This window comes from Mytilus trossulus, chromosome 8, assembly GCF_036588685.1.
Source record: "Mytilus trossulus isolate FHL-02 chromosome 8, PNRI_Mtr1.1.1.hap1, whole genome shotgun sequence".
NCBI classification, from domain to species: Eukaryota; Metazoa; Mollusca; class Bivalvia; order Mytilida; family Mytilidae; genus Mytilus; species Mytilus trossulus.
In genome coordinates this window covers 13,668,634-13,690,664 of record NC_086380.1, presented here as the reverse complement: position 1 = coordinate 13,690,664, position 22,031 = coordinate 13,668,634, and the positions used below count along the sequence as shown (strand labels likewise).

Sequence of the window (22,031 nt, the reverse complement as noted above, 5' to 3'; positions counted from 1 at the left end):
TTTCTCCGACCTGTATCCCGAACATAGTCTGAAGGTTCGCCAATAATCTATATCGCCTAATCTTTTTGGGAAGAAACATTCAGGAACTATAACCTTCACACAATACAACTTTGTCAGTGTTATCCCGTGTCTATACGGAGAAATACAGAACATAAACAGTCATTCATTTTACCCAATACTCTTTGAATGTATGTTTGAATCATGCACACGGAAAAGATTAAATGGGATTTGTCCCATACTGCATGATAACTTGTAAAAAAATAGTAACAGAAAAGTGTATTATTCAGCTTCTCCAACTACCGATATTACAATTTTAAGCATGTATTAAGGACAGCTTCACTAGAGCAATAACTTGTCCTGTATGTGAACCAGTTTATATAAAATAAGGGGGTTGGTATGCTTACTAACGAGGCAACACCCAGCTGAGAGTTCAAATGACATGGAGTTTACGCAAACTATATAATCACTGCTCGGCCTTCAATATAAAGAAAAATCCATACCATATAAATTACTATAAAAAGGCCCGACCGCCATGTAAATGAGATACAATTCAAATAGAATTGAGAATGGAAATGAGGAATGTGGCAAAGAGACAACAAAGTTGAAAACTGTTTATTTAATTTATAGAATTTTTAATAAAATTCTTAATTCTCTGACATATCTGAAAACAATGTGTTTATTGATTTTTGCTTTATTTACTTTTTTCGCTTTGTGGTTCCAAGGATTTGTATACAGTTTAATCTGAGACTACTATGTGTTATAGTAGTCTCAGGTTTAATAGATCTAGGTTCAGTGCTAGTCCAAATAATTATGACGTCTGGCAAGGCTATTTTTTTTCTTTCTGGGACGCCTTCCTACAGGCGTCCCAGAAAAAAAAATAGATACAGGCGTCCCAGAAAAAAAAAAATAGCCTTGCCAGACGTCATAATTATTTGGACTAGGTTCAGTCAGAGACATATGTGATATATATGTCTCAGGCTGGTTCAGTGCATGCTCAAAAATTAAATAACGTTTTCCAAACGATTTTCTTTTCTGTGATTTATACTGATTGATGCTTCAGTAATTAAACAAAAATCTTTGAATATTTTTTCTTATAAAAAAGCTGTGCATGATACAATGAAAATTATTTATTAGCAATTATTAAAAATAATCTTGAAGTGTAATCATTCCGGAATCGGTGAGAACGACGTCAACGGTCCGGTATTTAACGTTAAGGTGCAACTTCCTGTTCACGATCGACCTGCCGACTTTTGGCTTTGCCTAAATTATTTACTGTTTACTTTTATGTCTGTGTTCACTTGAATGCCTAAACGTCAAAGTAGTTACATTAATTTAGTAAGTAACCTCAAACTGGTCATGTAAACACTTCTAGTAAAATACATCAGGTGATGGTCCTTACAGCGAATTCTAGTCAAATCGGCACCTGGTTAAATCTGCAACCAGTATATATGTATATGGCAATATAGATGGGATAACAGTGATACAGGAAGATTTTATTACAATTTTCATCAGACTGTCAGCAATAAATCAACATTTGATTATCCAGATCATAAAACAGCAAAAATTATTAGAAATTTAAGATCCGGATATTTTTTTAAAAATTACCTAAACAAAATCAATCAAAATATTGACCCCAAGTGTGATTGTGGTCAATTAGAAACTGTGGAACATTATTTATTATTTTGTGAAAACTATGAAGAGGCAAGACAAAAACTTATACATGAGATATACTTAACACAGGATCGTTGCATATTGATTTGGAACTTTTATTGTCAATGGAAAAAAACGACAATGTCTCCGTCTCTAATGAAACACTAATGCGTTTTTTGGGTGACTTTATTTGCGAGTCGCGCCGTTTTGATTAATGAAATATTATTTTTTTATTTTTAAATATTTTTTTCCCTTAATTAATAAATGTATATATTTTTAAATTTTGTCAAATGATGTTAAGCGCAGTTGCCACCTAAAATTATATATTTTAAAGTACAAGTGAGTGGTTTACCAGAGTGATATATATATACACGCGAGATTTCAAAAATTACAAGGGAGACAATCCAGTGTCAACAGCGACACCTACAGAATACAGAATACAGTATAGTCAAATCGGCACCTAGTCAAATTGGCACCTGGTTAAATTGGCACTTGATGTAGTCAATTAGGCATCTGTGTTAAATTTGTTTAATAAATTAAAAGATGTAACTTTGTACAAATTATAATGTATAACAATAGTCAAGCATGTGTAAGAGTTGGAGCTTCTCTCACTGACCCTTTTAGCATTAAATAAGGTGTAAGACAAGGAGACAACTTGAGCAGTGGCGTAGCTTGGCCATTTTTAAGTGTACACCCGAAGCTCAGCTAGGTTGCTGATGGACAGCGGTTTTGAGAATGAGATATAATTTGTCATAAAATTCATCAATACCAACACACTTTAGAGTCTAATTGTTTTATCTTTTATGTTTTCCATTGTGTTGATTTGGAAACTTATTGTCATTGGCTTAAGAGAAAATGTCCAAACCAGTTACTTTAAATATATTATATATATGTTGAAAAGGAGCAGTTGGGTGAAGCAATCACTAGATCGAAACCCCATTTTTGTGCAAATTTCAGAAATGGACATGAAATAATAAATTGTCATATATGCTAAGATTCGCAACGGATTTCGTGATATCGCCTGGAATTGCTTCCCACAAAAAGTGAATTCATTCTCCGGTCCACAGCAGCATTTAAAAGAATCAATCATTTTCTTTATTCTTTTTATTTCATTTAACTTCTGCCCAATTTTCATGACAATCTGAAGGTTTACAAATTTGTCATGAATGACGCCTCTGACGAAATCTAGGATTGCTATGTGTCGCTTTCGCGACATAAATGTTGTCTGAAGGCACAACTAAAAATGCAAACCATATATCGAATCTCAGCAGATAATTATTGAAATTAAACTGACTTGGTAAATGTAAGTAAACTTCATGACTTTACAGTAGATTCAGACTTTGACAGAAACTGAACAAATATAAAATACATACTTTTTGATTAAAGCAAATTTTATAATTTCAAGCCATTGAAGAAAGATTTACAAGGCTGATATGCTTTCGCCAGTTCTTTTTGATTTATTGAGGTTAAAATATTTGTTTACCCGTGAAAATTCAAGTGTACGCCCGGGCGTTTTGACGTAAACGTAGCTACGCGCATGTTGAGTCCTTCATTATTTTTATTTTTTATAAATGACTTCCCATCTTATCTTGACTCCTGCCTGGATGCAGTTTCCCTGCACTCTGAGAAATTAAATTGTTTGATGTATGCAGATGATATTGTGATTATGTCAACATCAGCCACAGGGCTTCAAAGTAGACTTGATCAGCTAGAAAAATATTGTTCTGACTGGTGCCTCAAAGTTAATATTAAAAAGACTAAAGTCATAATTTTTAATAAGGCTGGAAGGAAAACAAATGAAAAATTCAGGCGAATTTTCGACTGCAGAATAACTTGATTGAATGTGTCGCTCATTACAAATATTTAGGTGTTCACTTTACTGCATCTGGAAGTTTTCATCTAGCTATAACTGAACTTTATAATAAGGCTCTTAAGGCCTACTATAAACTTAGAAAGGATTTTATCAATTTGCTCCTGGAATAAAATCTTGTGTTCATATTTTTGATCATACCCTTAAACCCATTCTGTTATATAATTCAGAGGTATGGGGAGGTTATAATTTTTCTTGTAATAAATTACAGCGTTTCCCCTTACATTATGACATTGTAAAGTCAATTGTAAAATACTGGTATAGATTTGAAAATCTTACAACTGAATTCAGTCTATTGAAAGATGCTTATAAATGCAGCCAAGAGCTTCACAAATGTAACATAACTTCTTGGTTCTCATTTGCTAAGAAAGTATTAGAAGTTTTTGAAATTAAACAAGAACATTAAGAAGTAAAACATTTCGGACAATATAAATTTTTGAACATATCTAGCAAATTAATTCACACTAAATATATTAGCAATTGGTATGCTAGCCAAAATAAAGCTTCTGATCAGTCTTCCTTATTTAATCTTGAAAATATTTTTAAAAATCTTAAGTGTGAGAATCTCCATCTTAAATTTTCTAAATTTATACTTGGTGTACACAACATGCACAAAAGGAGTGTCTATTTTGCTGTATTATCAGAACTGGGGCGTTTCCCCTTACATTATGACATTGTAAAGTCAATTGTAAAATACTGGTATAGATTTGAAAATCTTACAACTGAATTCAGTCTATTGAAAGATGCTTATAAATGCAGCCAAGAGCTTCACAAATGTAACATAACTTCTTGGTTCTCATTTGCTAAGAAAGTATTAGAAGTTTTTGAAATTAAACAAGAACATTAAGAAGTAAAACATTTCGGACAATATAAATTTTTGAACATATCTAGCAAATTAATTCACACTAAATATATTAGCAATTGGTATGCTAGCCAAAATAAAGCTTCTGATGGAAAACTGTTTAATTATGTGAAATTGAAGCAGAATTTTGGTTATGAAAATTATCTGTCTTTAATTAAGGACTTTGATTTAAGAAGATCTATATGCAAATTACGTATTTCTGCTCATAAGCTTCAAATTGAAGTTGGACATTTTTCAAATATTCCACGAAATGAAAGAATTTGCAAAAAATGCTCCTCTGGCTGTGTTGAAGATGAAATCCATTTTTTCACTAACTGTGAAAATTTTAAATCAGATAGAGATGCTCTCTTTGACTTTGTTTGCCAAAGAATTCCAATTTTTTCTATACTTGATAATCAGCATAAATTTATTTATTTATTAAACTGTGAAGACAATCAGGTCCTTAATGCTGTTGGTAAATTTATTAAAGTGAATATGAGTTAGTTATTGTATTGTTACTGTATGTAAAATAATGTTTGTATCTATATATCTATCAAATTAATATTCTTTTTCCTTATTCATGTATGCCCCATGTGGGCCCTTAATTGGAAATAAAATATGTTCTGTTCTGTTCTGTACAGGGTTTTTGTACAAGTTTGAAGTTTTTTGACACACATTTTCTTACACCAGGTGATACAAGTTTATCTTTTAAAATGTTCTAGTTCAATCTTTAAATTCAAATTTATATACTTTAACTGTTTAACCTAACATTTCGTGCTATTATCCTTGTCCTCACAATGGACATGAGGATATCTGAATGGTTTAAATTCTTTTTTTTTTAAATTTTCTCCCAAGGTCCGTTCGCACTCAACACGTTTGCGCCCAATTTTAATTCAAATTTCAGTTGAATAATTTTAAAATCATGATAGTTGTTTTATATTGCTTTGGTGTTAATACTGAATGTATTTATAGCTTGGTATGCGTGAAACATTGAATATTTTAAATGAAAAACTGTTTTAAACACAAAAGATAATTGTTTTTAACAGCTTGGTCCCTTTGATCTCAACAATGAAACAATGAAATATATAGCAATACAATATTATGACCAAAACATGATAAAATTTATTCAACACACAAACAAACGTAGTAAGAATCTTAATTCATTTTGAAACAAGTCAATGAAACAAAGTAATCATGGTAATAGCAACACACTAACCAAAACATGATGAAGAGTTATTCAACACAAAATAAAACATTGACAGAATTCCACTTTATTTAGAAAGGATTATTTTTTATAACAATACAATATCCAAAATATGATTAAGATTTATTCAACACAAAAAAATGTTTCTCACTTTATTTTGAGACAATGACAACAATTATACTTATAAGAATACACTTGCCAAAACTTGATTACAAAGTTATTCAACACAAAACCAATCAAAATTGGGCGCGAATATGTAGGGTGTGAAAGTGAAAGGGGGTGAAACATAAGTGGGAGCGAACGGACCCGGATTCCCCTACCACAAAGGGATGGTTATGATTGACTTGGGAGTCAAACCATTCAGAAATTAAGAAACAAGGGTTTCCTGGTTAATGAATAAATCATTTTAAAAAAGTATAAATTAAATGTTAGGATTACCTCCCTTTCACTACTTTAAAAATATGCATGAAGAAATATTGTCCTGAGGTGGTTAGCTGTCAATTTTTTTTTTATTTTTCTAATATTTAAAAAAATGCTGAGTAAGGAATAATAATTTTAGTTTGATTATGGCAGATTTTACAATAAGAAGGAATTATTGTTTTTTTGTATCCATCAAAAAAGCAATTGCTGAAACTGTGAAACAGACTGTGTAATGGAGTAATGCATTATGTTATTGAATAAAATGTGTCTTTCTGAGTAAATAAAAATAAAAATTACTCTGTGCTTGTGTTTTTTGTTAGAATTAGAGGGTTTTCAATTTCAAAATATTGGACATGGAATAGACATCATGACCTACTTTACTGACATCCAGCTTATTTGGAGTGGAATTTTGAAGTATTATTTATAAGCTGAGCCTTATCACATGGACTTATATTTTAATAAAAAGTCTTCTTTTGTGTTTTAATCATAACTTTAAGGCAGATTTTTATTGGTAAAGGCTAAAAAAGGTAATTTAATAATATTGTTGCTAACGTCACGTCTTTTCCATCCATTGTGGTATGTCACGATCGCAATTTTCTTGTTGGTTCTCAGACAGGCAATTGTAGTTATTTTTATCCCGGGTTTTATAAATAATTGAAAATAGCAATCATATTAAATTTGGATGACGTAAGGGGGTCAAAGGACTTGAGGAATCAATATCATTGGCTGTTTTATTTTTTGCGAACGTTACTACTTGAGGTTTCCGTCCAAATCAGTGTCACGTGAGCAACATATATTTAGATCTGTAACTCTCCTGTATAGGAGTTACGATATCGCCCTTTGCAGAATTAGATTCGGAGTCAGTTCCTTCACATGATGGGGTAGCAAAGAAGGTTAGTTGTATGTAATATCGTTACAAGAGGACCTTAAATGTATTCCGTCCATCAAAAAGACGTTCGCAACAAAACGTAATGTCATGATAGTAGATGTTGCTAATGTTACTATTACGAATTGGTTTCATGTGTATTCATTTGATATAAAGTACACCTGCAAATGACATTCTGTATATTTAGAAATTCTAAACCAGACTGTACAATTTTATTACTCCAGGCATATATTAAACATCACTGTGTGCATACATTTGAACTTTTAAAGATGTTGTTGCTCATGTTACATGTCCAAATGTCGCTAACGTTACTTATTTTTGTCTCCGTCACGTTAGCAACATGAAAGTAGGAGACAGAACACAATACTGTAAAATCTGCCATATGCATGTCATATTCTGTTAAAGACTTGGGGTGGGTAAAAAAATACTTTTTTTGTTTTATTTTAGGCAGACTAAAAGGGGGGGGGGGGAGGATTTCCAACCACATAGTGTATAATATTGCACAAAAGCAGAAAATAGAATACAAATTCAAATCATATATCCAATTCTAAGTTCTTTGACTAGTGATTAAAGTTCTTTTTTGTAAATATTTAATTACAATCTAAGTTCAGACCTGTCATCATAATCATGCCTTTTTCAAGCACGAATATTGTGTCCATTTTTGCCCCAACTGTTCAGGGTTGGACCTCTTCAGTTGTTTCCAGCTGCACTCCGCTAAGCAATTGATTCTTTATATTACAAGGTTTCCCATTTCCCTCAAGACTTCTCACTTACTTGCCCCACATCTTAAAACTTTTTTTTTTTTAAGAATTTTTTGTCATTTAAAGTGTTTAATGTTAGGAACAAAAATCCTGACTAACTAGTATTTTATATATCTTTACAGGTCAATGATGGCAAAAGTTTTTCTTAAAGAAGATAGGTATGGGGAAAAACTGCTGAAAACTTTGAATGTTCTAAGGAAAGAAAGAAAATATAGTGATTTTTACATAGAGACTAACTCTGGTCTAGTCCCAGTTCACCGTGTCGTGTTAGCTGCTGCAGAGAGCTGCCACTTGAAGTCAATAGGTTTTCTATGTGGTGATATAAATACATTTGATTTAACAGAATTTAATAAGAATATTGTAGAGACATTAGTAACCTATTTATATACAGGAGAAGTAGATCTTACTGGGGATTCAGACATTAAGGATTTTGTAAATCTCTGCCAAAAGTTAGACTTCCAATCTCTACTGAATCGAAAAGAATTTCAAAAGGGCAATAGTAATGAAGTATCAGAAAAGCACACCAATGAGGTGTTTGAGAACAATACAGTTAACAATAAGGATTCGAAGAGTGGACCACATCCAATTTACTTAGCTACGAATCGTGATGGACAAATGTTTGTTAAATCTGTTTCTTCTGTACATTCTAATGATAATCACATAAATCATGATAATCATGATAATCAAAACACTGACGTATCAAATACTCCTAAATTATCAGAATCAACAGAAAGTGGTTCATTACAAGATTTTATTATCAAAAAGGAACCAAATAGTGATGATGATAATTCTGATAATGAGTTAGATTCTGTGGAAGAAGAATCGGGTTCATCTCAGTCTAATAAATCAAAACAAAAAAGACCAAATAAGAAAACTTTGGAAGGGAAAAATAAAAAGTTAAAAAGTTCTACGAAATCTGTTAAACAATATGCTGAACAGTTAGTATCTAAAGTAGTAGGAATGGGGGAGGAAGGTGGTGATGTTGAGGAAGATTCAGGAGATAACAATGATAATGATGATGCTGGAGATGCTGATAACCAGGAGGAAAGTCAGAAAGATTTTGTAATAAAAGAAGAACAAGACACAGTAAGTTTTTTATGATTGTTTATGCCGTCACTTTTGCCATTCTAGATTTATGCCCATTTACAAATAGAAAATTGCTGAATTTTTTTTTTTTTTTTCTCTAATAGATATACACATTTACATGATGTACAATACACTAGCTAGGAAGATTTGGTATGAGTGCCAATGAGACAACTCTCTACAAGAGACGAAATGACACAGAAATTAACAACTTTAGATCAATATAAATGTAGCCATCAACACTGAGCATACTGCACAATCAGCTATAAACATGATAAAAGGTCCTTAAATGTTGTATGTTGTATGCGTTGTATTGAACAGTTCAATTGAAAAAAATCCCCTTTGGCTTTTACTTCTCTTTGATCATGTTAGGCATGTTGATCAGGTTGCTGTCTGTATGACACATTTCCTGTAACCATGGTAACCGTTCTCAATTTTACCTTCATTTGACCAAATTGTACATGTTGTACAAGAGTAACAAGACATGATGATTTATTTTGAAAAAAAAAGAGTTGTTATAATTCCTTGGTCTGTGAGCATGGTGAGGTTTACTTGTTCTTTGTAAATTGCTTAAAATTATCTTTTTATTACCATACATGTACATGTATTACAACAGTCAGAGTGTACACATCATGCACAGTACATGTGCAATGTTCATTCATGTCGTATGTTATATGTACAAATGTACACAAATGTATGTGCTTGGCACTGCTTGCAATACATTATGATACATCACAAATATAATATACTTGCATGTTTTAAATACATTTATTTGTACATGTAATGAAATAAATAATTGTTTGGTGCACATGAAAGCAACAATGATACATGTACACAAAGTAGAAAATTTGATGTTTTTTTACTTTCAAATTTGTTAAAAGATATTGGCAAAGTTAGCCATTTTTTATGGTTTCTGGCTGACCCGTGTTAAGAGAGAGCCATATCTGTTGCATGTAAAAGACACCCTTGTAGATTTTGAAAAAGAGCAGGCTAATGCCGCTACAAGGCAGCACTCGCACCTGCAAAGTGGAAAGGGTTAATATAAGTTGCAAATCTTGTTTCCCTATCCACTATCAATGAATATGTTTTAACTATAGTCTATGAACTTTAATAACTTCATAAATAAAACATTCTAAAACAGATGTAAAACTTCATCAAAAATATTTTTGCATGTCTATTTCTTTAGACATGTTAGACATGCTCCTATCCATTTGAATAAATAGAAACCAAGGCTTTCAGTGACGGACCCCCCTTCCAGGATCAGCCTATGGCTGCTGAAGTTGATAAATATATCTTGAGTGTGAGACTGCAATCTTCCAGGATAATCCCGGCCTTTTTATACCAAGATGGCAGAAAGCAGAGAAAATTTTGGGCGTCTATCAACACATATATTGAGATATCTTGGGTAACGTTATTGGATCCTTTATGGAAAAATAAATGTAACACAGACCACCAACTGCATGGTTTAATGTAGTTTTTGACTTTAATGAATCCAAGGAAACAAACATGACAAAATAGCATTCAGATACATATACAATGTACCACCAAGCAGTATTGTCCATTGATGTCATAGAGGTACAGGTAACTATATTTTTACATTAAATGATATGAAAGTAAATGTATTCATGAACAAAAAGCATACCTGCATGCGATCTCTTTCTTAAATGTTTGGAAATTTCAGCTTTCATGGCTTTAAGACACGGTAAATTAAGAAATTATTTGATCATCCCTTGTAGATGTAGTACTTTATATGTTTATATTGTTTAATCTGTTCAAATATTAAAAACAATTCTGTAACTAACAGTTTGATTTTTATTTTGATTCATTGCCTTGTATAATGCATGATTTATAATTATATGCATATGTATTTGTCATGTTTGAAGTAAATTTGTTCCTAAATGCTAAAAATATTTAACTTTCCTACCTTTATGACCTTTTTTGATAACAATTTTTTTTTTCACTTGAACATTGTCAAATTTTACATGTAATTTTATTTTTTCAGATTGTACCAAGGTGGATTTCAAAAGTCCAAGGATCCAAAGGTCTATATATGGACACACCAAGACAACTGATTTTTTTTCTGCTTAAGGATGTACTTAGGTGAGGTTAGGTGAAAATTAATAAATTAAGAAGTTAAATTTGATACTATAAGCTGGTAAAGCATCAATTAAGGATAAAAAAAGCTAAATATTGATAGGTCATGGACCTCCTTTTCGAGATATTTGAGATTTAAAATATGGCGAGAAAAAGCTGACTCTGACTTTTACCTTATATTTGCATTGATATTATTGGGTCTCAAAACAAAACAAAGAAAATCAAGAATCTTCTAAAATTTTGGTAATTTCTTATATGAAAAAATAAATGGGTGTTATGTGGCAAAATAATTTACATTGTATTGTATAAAAAAACACCAAGGAGTCCGAACATTTGACACAAATTCTAAAACCTCACCTAAGTACATCCTTAAACCATGTCGACTACAGTGTTCTTCTTGATAGGTGAATCAAATTTTGTTACAAATTTCAATTCAATAAAATATAAGACATATATCAGACTGTTTTTATTATGCACTCACTGTTAAGGATACTGATGCATACTAATATAGATCTGTTTGAAATTGATTTCGTTCTTTTGTCACATTATTTTGGCAGCTACAATTTTCATTGTGACGTCACACACATGCACCCCATTTTTTTATTGGAATAAGATTTGATTTATGGTGTTTTAACCCTTTCCTCCATAATGATGCCTTTTGACGCAACCCCCTTTACTCAGGGTTGGCAAAAACCCAGGTTTTATGAGTATTGCCCAGCCCAGTGGGAAATACTGGGAAAACCCGGGTTTTACTGGGTTTTAGTGGGTAATACTGGGCAATACTGGGTAATATAATATACTAGTCTGAATTTTATAGAGGATTCAGTGATCAAACACAAATTTTATACATTTAAGATATATATAACCTTTTTTGTTTGTCTGGATTCAGGTAAAACTGTACAAATGTAATTCATAAAGCAAAAAACTTTTTTTTAAATAAATATAACTCCTATTAAAAATTAACAATTACAAAAATGAATTACATGTAAGAAAAAATACATTTGAATAAAGTATACATATGTACTGTCACTTATTAGTAAGTAATTATTCTGATTATAATGCAGATTTGTTTATGTAACAATAATCAGCCCTTTCAATTTTATTGTGTTTTTCATGTGTTAATGGCATGACCCCTTAGGGTGTTTATTTAGCAATATGACAAATGTATGAATGTATAACATTTAAATAAACAATTCACTTAAACATTGCAATATTTTTTTTTCAAAGTATGGATTATTGAAACAATGATTTGTGCTTATGTGCAAATCTTGTATTCTGGCTACATACAATGTAGAAGGGAATGAAATTGAATTTTTCATTCTTTTAGAAATGACTGTCAATGGTTATCTGTATAAAAAGTATATATTTAGCAGTAATACTATGAAACTACACCAAGACTTTACTATTTTATATTAAAATAAGCTTAAAAAATTATATTGCCCAGTAATGCCCACTATTCCCTATTTCTGGGAGTATTGCCCAGCCCAGCAAAACCCCGGTTTTCCCACCTGGGAATTCCCGCGGGCGGGTAATACTTTGCCAACCCTGCCTTTACTTCATAATGACGCCTTTTGGCGCCTGTGTAGTACCTAAATGGAAATGCTTTGACTACAAAGTGTCTGCATCAGACTTAAAATAAAATTTGTATGGAATATAAAAGGATATTCATAAGAATATCCCACTAAAATTTATTTGATGGAATATTTGTTTTTCGCAATGCATTAATACTTCAAAGCATATTTTCAATGATTATTTGAAAAATCCTATGCGAATCAAGTATGCAAAACAAAAATTTCAATGGAGGAAAGGGTTAACGCTAAGGATTACCATAGTAACTTCTCACACCACTCAGCCACCAAGGCCCCTATTGGAATAGGAACATTGCTATATTAAAATAAGGAGTAGAGGTGTTATTGTCAGAGACAACTTTCCACCAAAGTTCAAATAAAGTAAGCAACCGTACCGCCTTCAACAATGATAAAAATCCATACCCTATAGCCTTGACACGAATAATAAACATTAATTCAATCGAGAAAAGTAACTGCCTTATTTATCATGTTTGTAACTAAGCAATTAACAGAAAAGAAATATAACTGACATGAATCAACAACAACCACTGAACTACAGGCTCCTAACTTGGGACAGTCATATAAAGAATGTGGTGGGGTTAAACATGTTTGTGAGCAGTCAATCCTCCCCTAACCTGGAACAGTGGTTTAACAGCACAGCATAACAACAAACTATAAAAATCTGTTAAAAAAGACTTGACTCATCAGATCAATACAAAGAATAAAAACATCAAACATTAACACAGACCAGACATGGTTCACTAAGTGAAATGGGTGTCAATTAAAATCTTTATTAAAACACTGTTACCTATAAATTATATATGATTATTTTTTGTAAAAGTGATGCATAGTGAACTTAAACATTATAATTTATTTTTAAGATTGGGAAAGGATTTAAAATGAGATTGAGTGCATGTCCATCTGCACAGAGTCCAGATACTCCAGGATTGAACAAAAAACAAAAACATGCCAAAGTAAATCGGGAAAGAAGAGCAAAGTGGAATGAACAACAGAAGCAAGAAAATAAAGAAAGAAGTAGAATAAGGATGCGAAATATGCGTGAAAGGAAAAAAATAGAGCATATTAAAAAGTCGGGAAGTAAAAACATTCTGACATGTCTGACAAGACATGACATAAAGAAAGAAGAAGAAAGACAAAGAGTGCAAAGAGAAAAAAAGAGACAATACCGAGAAACTCTGTCTTCACAAAAGAAAAGAAGAATAAAAGAAAAAGACAGAAACAAGTAAAGTTAAACAACTGAAACTTAAAATAAAGAAGCATGCTGTTTATCTTGTTCATCAAAAAGACACAATATCCAATATAATTTTATATACAGATACTGATAGTGCCATAGAGATAGTGACATACATATAGTGTCATACAGAAAGTGACATACAGATAGTGACATAGATAGTTACATACAGATGATGACATACAAATAGTGACATACATATAGTGACACACAGATAGTAACATACAGATAGTAACATACATATAGTGACATACAGTTTGTGACATACAGATAGTGACATAGATAGTTACATACAGATGATGACATACAAATAGTGACATACATATAGTGACATACATATAGTGACATACATATAGTGACATACAGATAGTGACATAGATAGTTACATACAGATGATGACATACAAATAGTGACATACAAATAGTGACATACAGATAGTGACAAACATATAGTGACAAAGATAAAGACATATATAGATAATGACATACAGATAGTAACATACAGATAGTAACATACAGATAGTGACATACATATAGTGACATACATAAAGTGACATACATATAGTGACATACATACAGTGACATACATATAGTGACATACATATAGTGACATACAGTTTGTGACATACAGATAGTGACATACATATAGTGACATACAGATTGTGACAAATAGAAAGTGATATACAGAAAGTGACACATAGATAGTAACATACAGATAGTGACATACAGATAGTGACACACATATATAGTAACATACAGATAGTGATACACAGATAGTGACATACAGATAGTGATAAACAGATAGTGACATACCTATAGTGACATACCTATAGTGACATACAGATTGTGACAAATAGAAAGTGATATACAGATAGTGACACACAGATAGTAACATACAGATAGTGACATACAGATAGTGACACACATATAGTAACATACAGATAGTGACATACAGAAAGTGACATACAGATAGTGACATACAGATAGTGACACATATATAGTGACATACAGAAAGTGACATACAGATGGTGACATAGCGATAATGACATACAGATAGTGATAAACAGATAGTGACATACCTATTGTGACATACAGATAGTGACATAGAGATAGTGATATACAGATTGTGACATACAGATAGTGATATACATATAGTGACATGCATATAGTGACATACATATAGTGACATACAGATGGTGACATACAGATAATGACATACAGATTGTGACATTAATATAGTGACATACAGATAGTGACATACAGATAGCGACATACAGATAGTGACATACAGATAGTGACATTAATATAGTGACATACAGATAGTGACACACATATAGTGACATACAGATAGTGACATACAGATAGTGATATACAGATAGTGACATACAGATTGTGATATACATATAGTGACATATAGATAATGACATACAGATAGTGATATACAGATAGTGACATACCTATAGTGACATACATATAGTGACATAGAGATAGTGATATACAGATTGTGACAAACAGATAGTGATATACATATAGTGACATACAGATAGTGACATACAGATGGTGACATACAGATAATGACATACAGATTGTGACATTAATATAGTGACATACAGATAGTGACATACAGATAGTGACATACAGATATAGTGACATACAGATAGTGACATTAATATAGTGACATACAGATTGTGACATACAGATAGTGACATACAGATTGTGACATACAGATAGTGACATACAGATAATGACATTAATATAGTGACATACAGATAGTGACATACATATAGTGACATACAGATAGTGATATACAGATAGTGACATACAGATTGTGATATACAGATAGTGACACACATATAGTGACATACAGATAGTGACACACATATAGTGACATACATATAGTGTCATACAGAAAGTGACATACAGATAGTGATATACATATAGTGTCATACAGAAAGTGACATACGGATAGTGATATACAGATAGTGACATACCTATAGTGACATACATATAATGACAAAGAGATAGTTACATACAGATAGTGACACACGTATAGTGACATACAGATAGTGACACACGTATAGTGACATACAGATAGTGACACACATAAAGTGACATACAGATAATGACATATAGATAGTGGCATAGAGATAATGACAAAAAAAAATAGACAAAAGAATGTAAAATTACAGAACCAGAGAAACCTATCCAGTGTCTGTGTGAATATTGTGAAAGTGTTAATATTAAAACCACGGCTTTTAACAAGATTGCAGTACGTAAGAATAAACAACAATTAAGATTTTTTCAAAAGTATAAAGCTGTAAATATGAATTTGTGTTATTAAAAAAAATTGGGAACAATTTAACAAAATTACTTCACTGTGTCTAAACCACACCAGCAAAATTTGCTCGGACTGGATGGTATCTAACATCCGGCACAATGACGGAACACCAATAGACAAAAGAAAGGTAGGTTTCTCCTTATTTTTAATTTTTTTTTATGATATCAAAGAATATATATACATATACAACTATTTTCTATTGTGAGATGCAATATTTTCTACAACCGTTCTATATTAACGGAGAAATAAGTCAAAATGTATGTCAAAATGAGGAATTGAGTGAACCTTGCCTTGAAATTGTTTAATTTCTCGTTAAATTGTTCACATTGTACGGAAAGAAAGGTACGGGAAGATAGATATTGACACGGAGATTGCAAATTTAGTTATTATGAGCATCTCAATAATTGTATTTCTGTGTATGGAACGAAAGAAAAGGGTCATGTCAAATTAAAATAAATCTGTTTTGTCAATATTGTTACTACACAATCACCTGGTTTCGTCTATACATGTATATATCAACCGTTTTTGTTGTTTTTTTTTTTAACAAACAATTTATGAAAAGCAACTTTGGCACTGATCTGAACATTGTCTTTCGAGAATTTAAATATATATTTATTGTAAAGTAAACTTGGCGTGTTAAAATCTGTTTTAAACAGGCACTTTTGAACATAATTAATTATGATAATACACTTTTTTCTAATAAAAGGCGTATCCCTTATTTCACTTAACTTTAAACTAATTTTAAATGGAATATAAATACTCAATAGCAGACACTGGTATCTAATTATTTTGTAACATTATTATATTTTCTTTGTTTATAATAGTAGTATGTAAAGATGAAAAATAAAAAGATGTGTTTTGATTGTGCCATAATTTTAATTTACTATAGTATACTATATTATATACACTTAGTTTACAATATTTACTATCAATTATTAATACATTTATGTATTCAATCATTGACGAACAGTCCCAAACTGACTATAGTCTTATACTGTTCTGCACAAATTAATCATGCATGCAGTCCTTCCAGATTTTCTGGTACTATATATGTAACACTTAGAAAGGTGTCCTTCCCCTCAAACGTGTCTGATTCCCCCAAACATGTCTAGTTGAAAACTGCGCCAAAGTGTGTCATTTGTATAAACGCCAAACGTGTCCAACTCAAGCGTTATTTGGTTATTGCTATTTCATTAACGTATACTAATTTTACCATTTCATTAAAAAGATACATAAGCACGTTAGTACTTTTTTAAAACGGAAGAATTAAACTGGGTTAAAGTGGGGGCGTCATTTCGTCTATTTCGTTTGTAAATTGTAAGCGAACATGTTGAGTTAAACTGTACAGTTAACGGGTCAAAGTGTCCCTTTCTCTGCGCGTTAAAACTTTAATGTTCTCTCTATTAATGCTGACAACTGAACAATTCGCAATCAACAGTATAAAGACAATTTATTCAGTAGAACTGAAAAAAACCCATTAAAACTTGTATGTTTTCTCTAATTTGCATGAAATACTTTCACTGGACAATACGCAACCAACAGTCTAGAGTTTATCTTAACAAAAGAACAGTAAAAACATTAAAACTTGTATATTAGAATGTAAAAAAAAACGAGGTAGCCTATTTTCTCTCTAAATAGAACTGCAAAAACATTAAAACTTGTATGTTCTCTCTAAATATGCATGACATACTTGCAACTGGACAATACGCAATCATCAGTTTGAAGTTAAGTTTAAAGTTAATGTGTACAGTACAACTGTAAAAACAATAAAACTTGCAAAACTATTGTGCGCTCTAAATATGCATAAAGTACTGGACAATACGTAATCAACAGTCTAAAGTTTATTTATACACTACAAAATAAATTTGCATTTAAAACCGGCGTTGATCACATAACGGTCACATTCATAAAAAAAAATCTATAAAACTTATGCATGAAATATTTGGCACTGGACTGGCACGTTATTTTTCTTATCGTGTGTCTTTTGTGATGGTGGAAACCTAAAATTTATTTAAAACCCGGATAACAAGTTTATAATTTGATGGGCTTTTGAAACACACAAACTATTGACAAAAGTGAAAAAAATACCGTTAAAAGCCCGCCATGCAATATGCAGATAAATATAAAAGGCATCATCGGAATTTTAAGTACAAAATAATTAACAAAGTTAACCATTGATTCAACTCAAGAACTATGTGTATGTTCGCTCTTAACGAATATGAAATACTTGCAACTGGACAATAAACAACTGCAGTCAAAGTTACATAATAATAACAGATTAATTTTGCAATTATTATAATCATTTAAAACCTACATCTAACTAACTTAATCTGATAAATGACAACTTCATCACGTGTGTCTCCCATCATAGAATTGCCGTAAACGTTATCAGCGATTTTATTCAAAGGATTCTTGTAAAAGCGCTAAAAGACGTGTAACGTTTTGGCTTTAAATATTAGACACGTTTTGGCGAATAACAATTATCGGACACGTTTGGGGGTTATGAAATCGGACACGTTTGGGAAATATTGTACATTTCGGACACGTTTAGGGAGAAAAGACACGTTTGGGAAACTCGGGACACGTTTGGGGGGAAGGACACGTTTGGGAGTGTTACATATATACTGTGTTACTTGCACACTAAAGCAAGTTTTCACACTCAAGCATCCATAACATAGCAGTGAGATTTGTAACTTTCTCCTCGTTTCTGGTAGGCACATTTATTTTCATAGGCATGTTTTTCACATTATTTTTACAGTTCAAATTCATCCTGCCTTTTTTTTTTTATCAAAACTCCTGTCCTTCCTATTTTTTTCAAATTTCATCCTAGCCCCCCATAAAAATCAAATGGTACATTTTATGTAGCTCCCTAACTTTCGAAACAATATCTGATAGTTTTGTATTTTCAATGTGAATAAAAAGTGGTTTGCAAAACATGACCGTCATTTATATCTAGGTCTTATTTAGAAGAAGTGACTGTAACGACTTATCCCATAAACATTGACAATGAGACAACTTTCTTTTAGACACAAAAATGATGTTGAATTAATCAAGTTTATGTCAGCGTATGCCTTAAACAATTAGAAAAACACACAAACTGCATGAAAGCAAGCTATAACAGGGCCCTAAATTATAATTGTAAAACAATTCAAACAAGAAAACTACTTGCCTATTTTATGTTCAAAACGCATATGGTAAAAAACAACCAAAGACAACCATGGAATTACAAGCGTGTGATTCGGGAACGGACTGAGTCAAAGTGTTGTCGCTGATACAAACAGTACTACAAAAGTACAAATAATAAAAAATGATGAAAAAACCTATCACTGAACTAGTATAAATATTTATCAAGGGGCCAGCTAAAGGACGCCACCGGATACGGGAGTTTCTCGCTTCATTGAAGACCCATTGTGGCCTTTGGCTGTTTTCTGCTCTATGGTCAGGTTGTTGTCGCTTGGAATTTGTATGAACTTTTCATGTTTATAGACATTTTTAAATAATCTGTTGTTTTTTTATTACTTCAGATGACAGAAAACGTTACAATTGAGGCATTAGATGAGTCATTTCATGAACTTATCAATGAAAACTCATCAGCTGTTTCAACTGCAGTCAACAGGACCAATTATCAAAATGTGTTTGTTTGCTGTTTTTGTGGGAAAAAATTAAAAACAAAAAGTGGCCACAGACGTCATGAAATAAGTCACTCTGACACTGAGAAAAGGAGACATGAATGCCAGATCTGTCACAAAACGTTTGCAGACAACGCCCACTATCTTGGCCACAGGAACACGCATATTGGACATAAACCTTTCAAGTGTGGAAAATGTAATAAACAGTTCACATACCAAGGTTCATACCAGAGGCACTTGAAAGTTTGTAACACTCTTAATGCTAAACGTTTCCAGTGTTCAATGTGCCCTAAGAGATTTGACAGGAAAGATCTACTAACTGACCATGTGACAGGAAAGCACAAGAAAGGTGTAGCCCAATATCATTGCCAAGTTTGCAACAAAGGCTTTCGATACAGATCTAGCAGGTCTAATCATACTAGAAAAAAACATTGAGGATGAACGATCTGTTATTATTATTTTTTATGCCTCAGTTATATTTATAGATAACTCTTAGGAAGATACTAATTTATTTTTAGGATGAAAAAGGGGGCTAGGGTGAAAAAAATAGTCCTGCATTTGTTTTCAGTTTTAATCTCTGTCCTGCTTTTTTTTAATTTTTCACTTTATTCAGTCCTTTTTTAGATAGTAGCTTATTCCCTTTTTACATAACTTGTTATCCTGCCATTTTCAATCTTAATTTTTGGCTTGCCTTTTAAGCAAATTGTAACCCCTAAAATCAAATGTTAGCTCCCTTATACTGTTAACCATGTACTCTATTTTTTCCACAAATGTTACTACGAGAAACACTTTTTTTTCTACAATTGTTATTTTTACCAATTTTTTTTTTATTGGTTATAACTGTTTGTTAAATCTATTAGAAGATTGTAATAAAATTGATTGGAAATTTGAACTCATGCTTTCATCTAGCAGATATAAAAGATGCACCAAGAAATATAGTATATATAACTGTTCAGTGTTGGACGTCTTCGGTTGTATCCAGCTGCACTCAGCCAAGAAATCTATTCATGTTATCGTTTAGCAAAAAACTAATGTTAAGCATCAGAAAATCCCCTTGTTAAGTCCTTGTTACGATCATAAAATAAGTGTATAGACTTTAGGCAAATATCAATGTTGAGCATCAGAAAATACCTTTGAAAAGTGCTCATCTTGATTATAAATAGGTGTAAAGAATCAGATCTGTTCAATTGCAGGCTTTTTGCATGTACCATAATAAAAGCAGGATATATATGAATGAATTTTTTTTCTGGACAAATTTTTTGGGGACAAGTCAAAAACATTTTTTTTCTTTCAACTTTACTATAACATATAGTGACAGCTGAGGGTGAAAGAAACAAATTTTTTTTCTCAGGGTCAAAAACAAATTATTGTTTTCTCCCGAAACTGGAAACAAACTTTTTTTTCCAAAAAAAGAACCATAGTCTATCTTACCTCATAATGACTTCACTGTTCGGCTACCAGGCTAGTGAACAAAACATATTGCATTGGCCTACACACTCAATGAAATCGTCTGTAACACTGCATTGGCCTACACACTCAATGAAATCGTCTGTAACACTGCGTACGAGATGATGTGCTCGTTGTGTCTTTTGTTAAAATATATTTTTAAAAGGGTCCTATTTAATAACGACTTGTTCGAGAGATATAACATGAGATACCAGTGTGTTGAAAAATCTGTGGAACACATGTTTAATATTAATATTGTTCTTTAAAAAATATTTCACTGGTTTATATAACGATGTTGGTGACTCACCCAGCTTTACAATTTTGTATTCTTTCTGTTTGCATTGACCCTGCGCGCAGCTCGAAGACCATGAAAAACTAATATTTCGTATAATTTGTATGCAATCATGTCGAATACGAAATCAATATATTAAACACTTTGTGTCGCAATTCTGTCAGTTTAGGGTCAAGTTAGGCACATTTTCATTTTCAAACTTGTACAGAAACTCCTTGCAATCAAAAGATAGTATCGAAAGGAATATTTTTATTGATTTTTCTTTTCATTTTTGTTTGATTAACAGCAAAAGTAGGCGAGACACTGGATTCCGCAGAACCCTTACGATTTTTTTAAATAGGTTAGACCGTTGTTTTCCCCGTTTGAATGGTTTTACACTAGAAATTTTGGAAGTCCTTTGTAGTTTGCTATTTGGTGTGAGCCTAGTCTCTTGAATTATAATGGTTTACTTTCACAAATTGTCACTTGGATGGAGATTTGTCTCATTGGCACTCATACCACATCTTCCTATATCTATAAACATCGAATGACATGGAAAAAAGAGACACAAGCTTTCAAATTATAATCGGTTTACAATCTTTACGAACATAATGTGAATTGTCCTTAAAGTTTTCCGTTTAATTTCGGATGTTCTTATAAAAAAATATGGAAATTTGCGTCAAATTCACCAAGTGAGCAGTTTTATGGTTACATTTTCA

At 31.9% G+C, this 22,031-nt stretch overlaps 1 protein-coding gene and 1 long non-coding RNA gene across 4 annotated transcripts in view; both read left to right on the top strand.

Annotated features, from left to right (window-relative positions):
• The first annotated feature begins 1,208 nt into the window (after window positions 1–1,208).
• LOC134728322 (zinc finger protein 347-like) overlaps window positions 1,209–22,031 on the top strand; it is a 30,917-nt gene continuing 10,094 nt past the window's right edge. For 2 of the 3 annotated variants that reach the window (XM_063592894.1, XM_063592895.1), the window contains exons 1-2: window positions 1,209–1,335; window positions 7,755–8,718. In XM_063592894.1, the coding sequence (XP_063448964.1) occupies window positions 7,759–8,718 (960 nt within the window). In that variant the 5' untranslated portion in view covers window positions 1,209–1,335; window positions 7,755–7,758. Of the gene's footprint in view, window positions 1,336–7,754; window positions 8,719–19,490; window positions 20,389–22,031 lie in introns of those variants that run through there. The other variant, XM_063592896.1, reaches the window with a different exon arrangement.
• LOC134728323 (uncharacterized) lies at window positions 10,261–13,390 on the top strand. The gene is made up of 3 exons (XR_010108788.1): window positions 10,261–10,290; window positions 10,718–10,815; window positions 13,259–13,390. It is a non-coding gene; the product is annotated as an uncharacterized LOC134728323 (long non-coding RNA).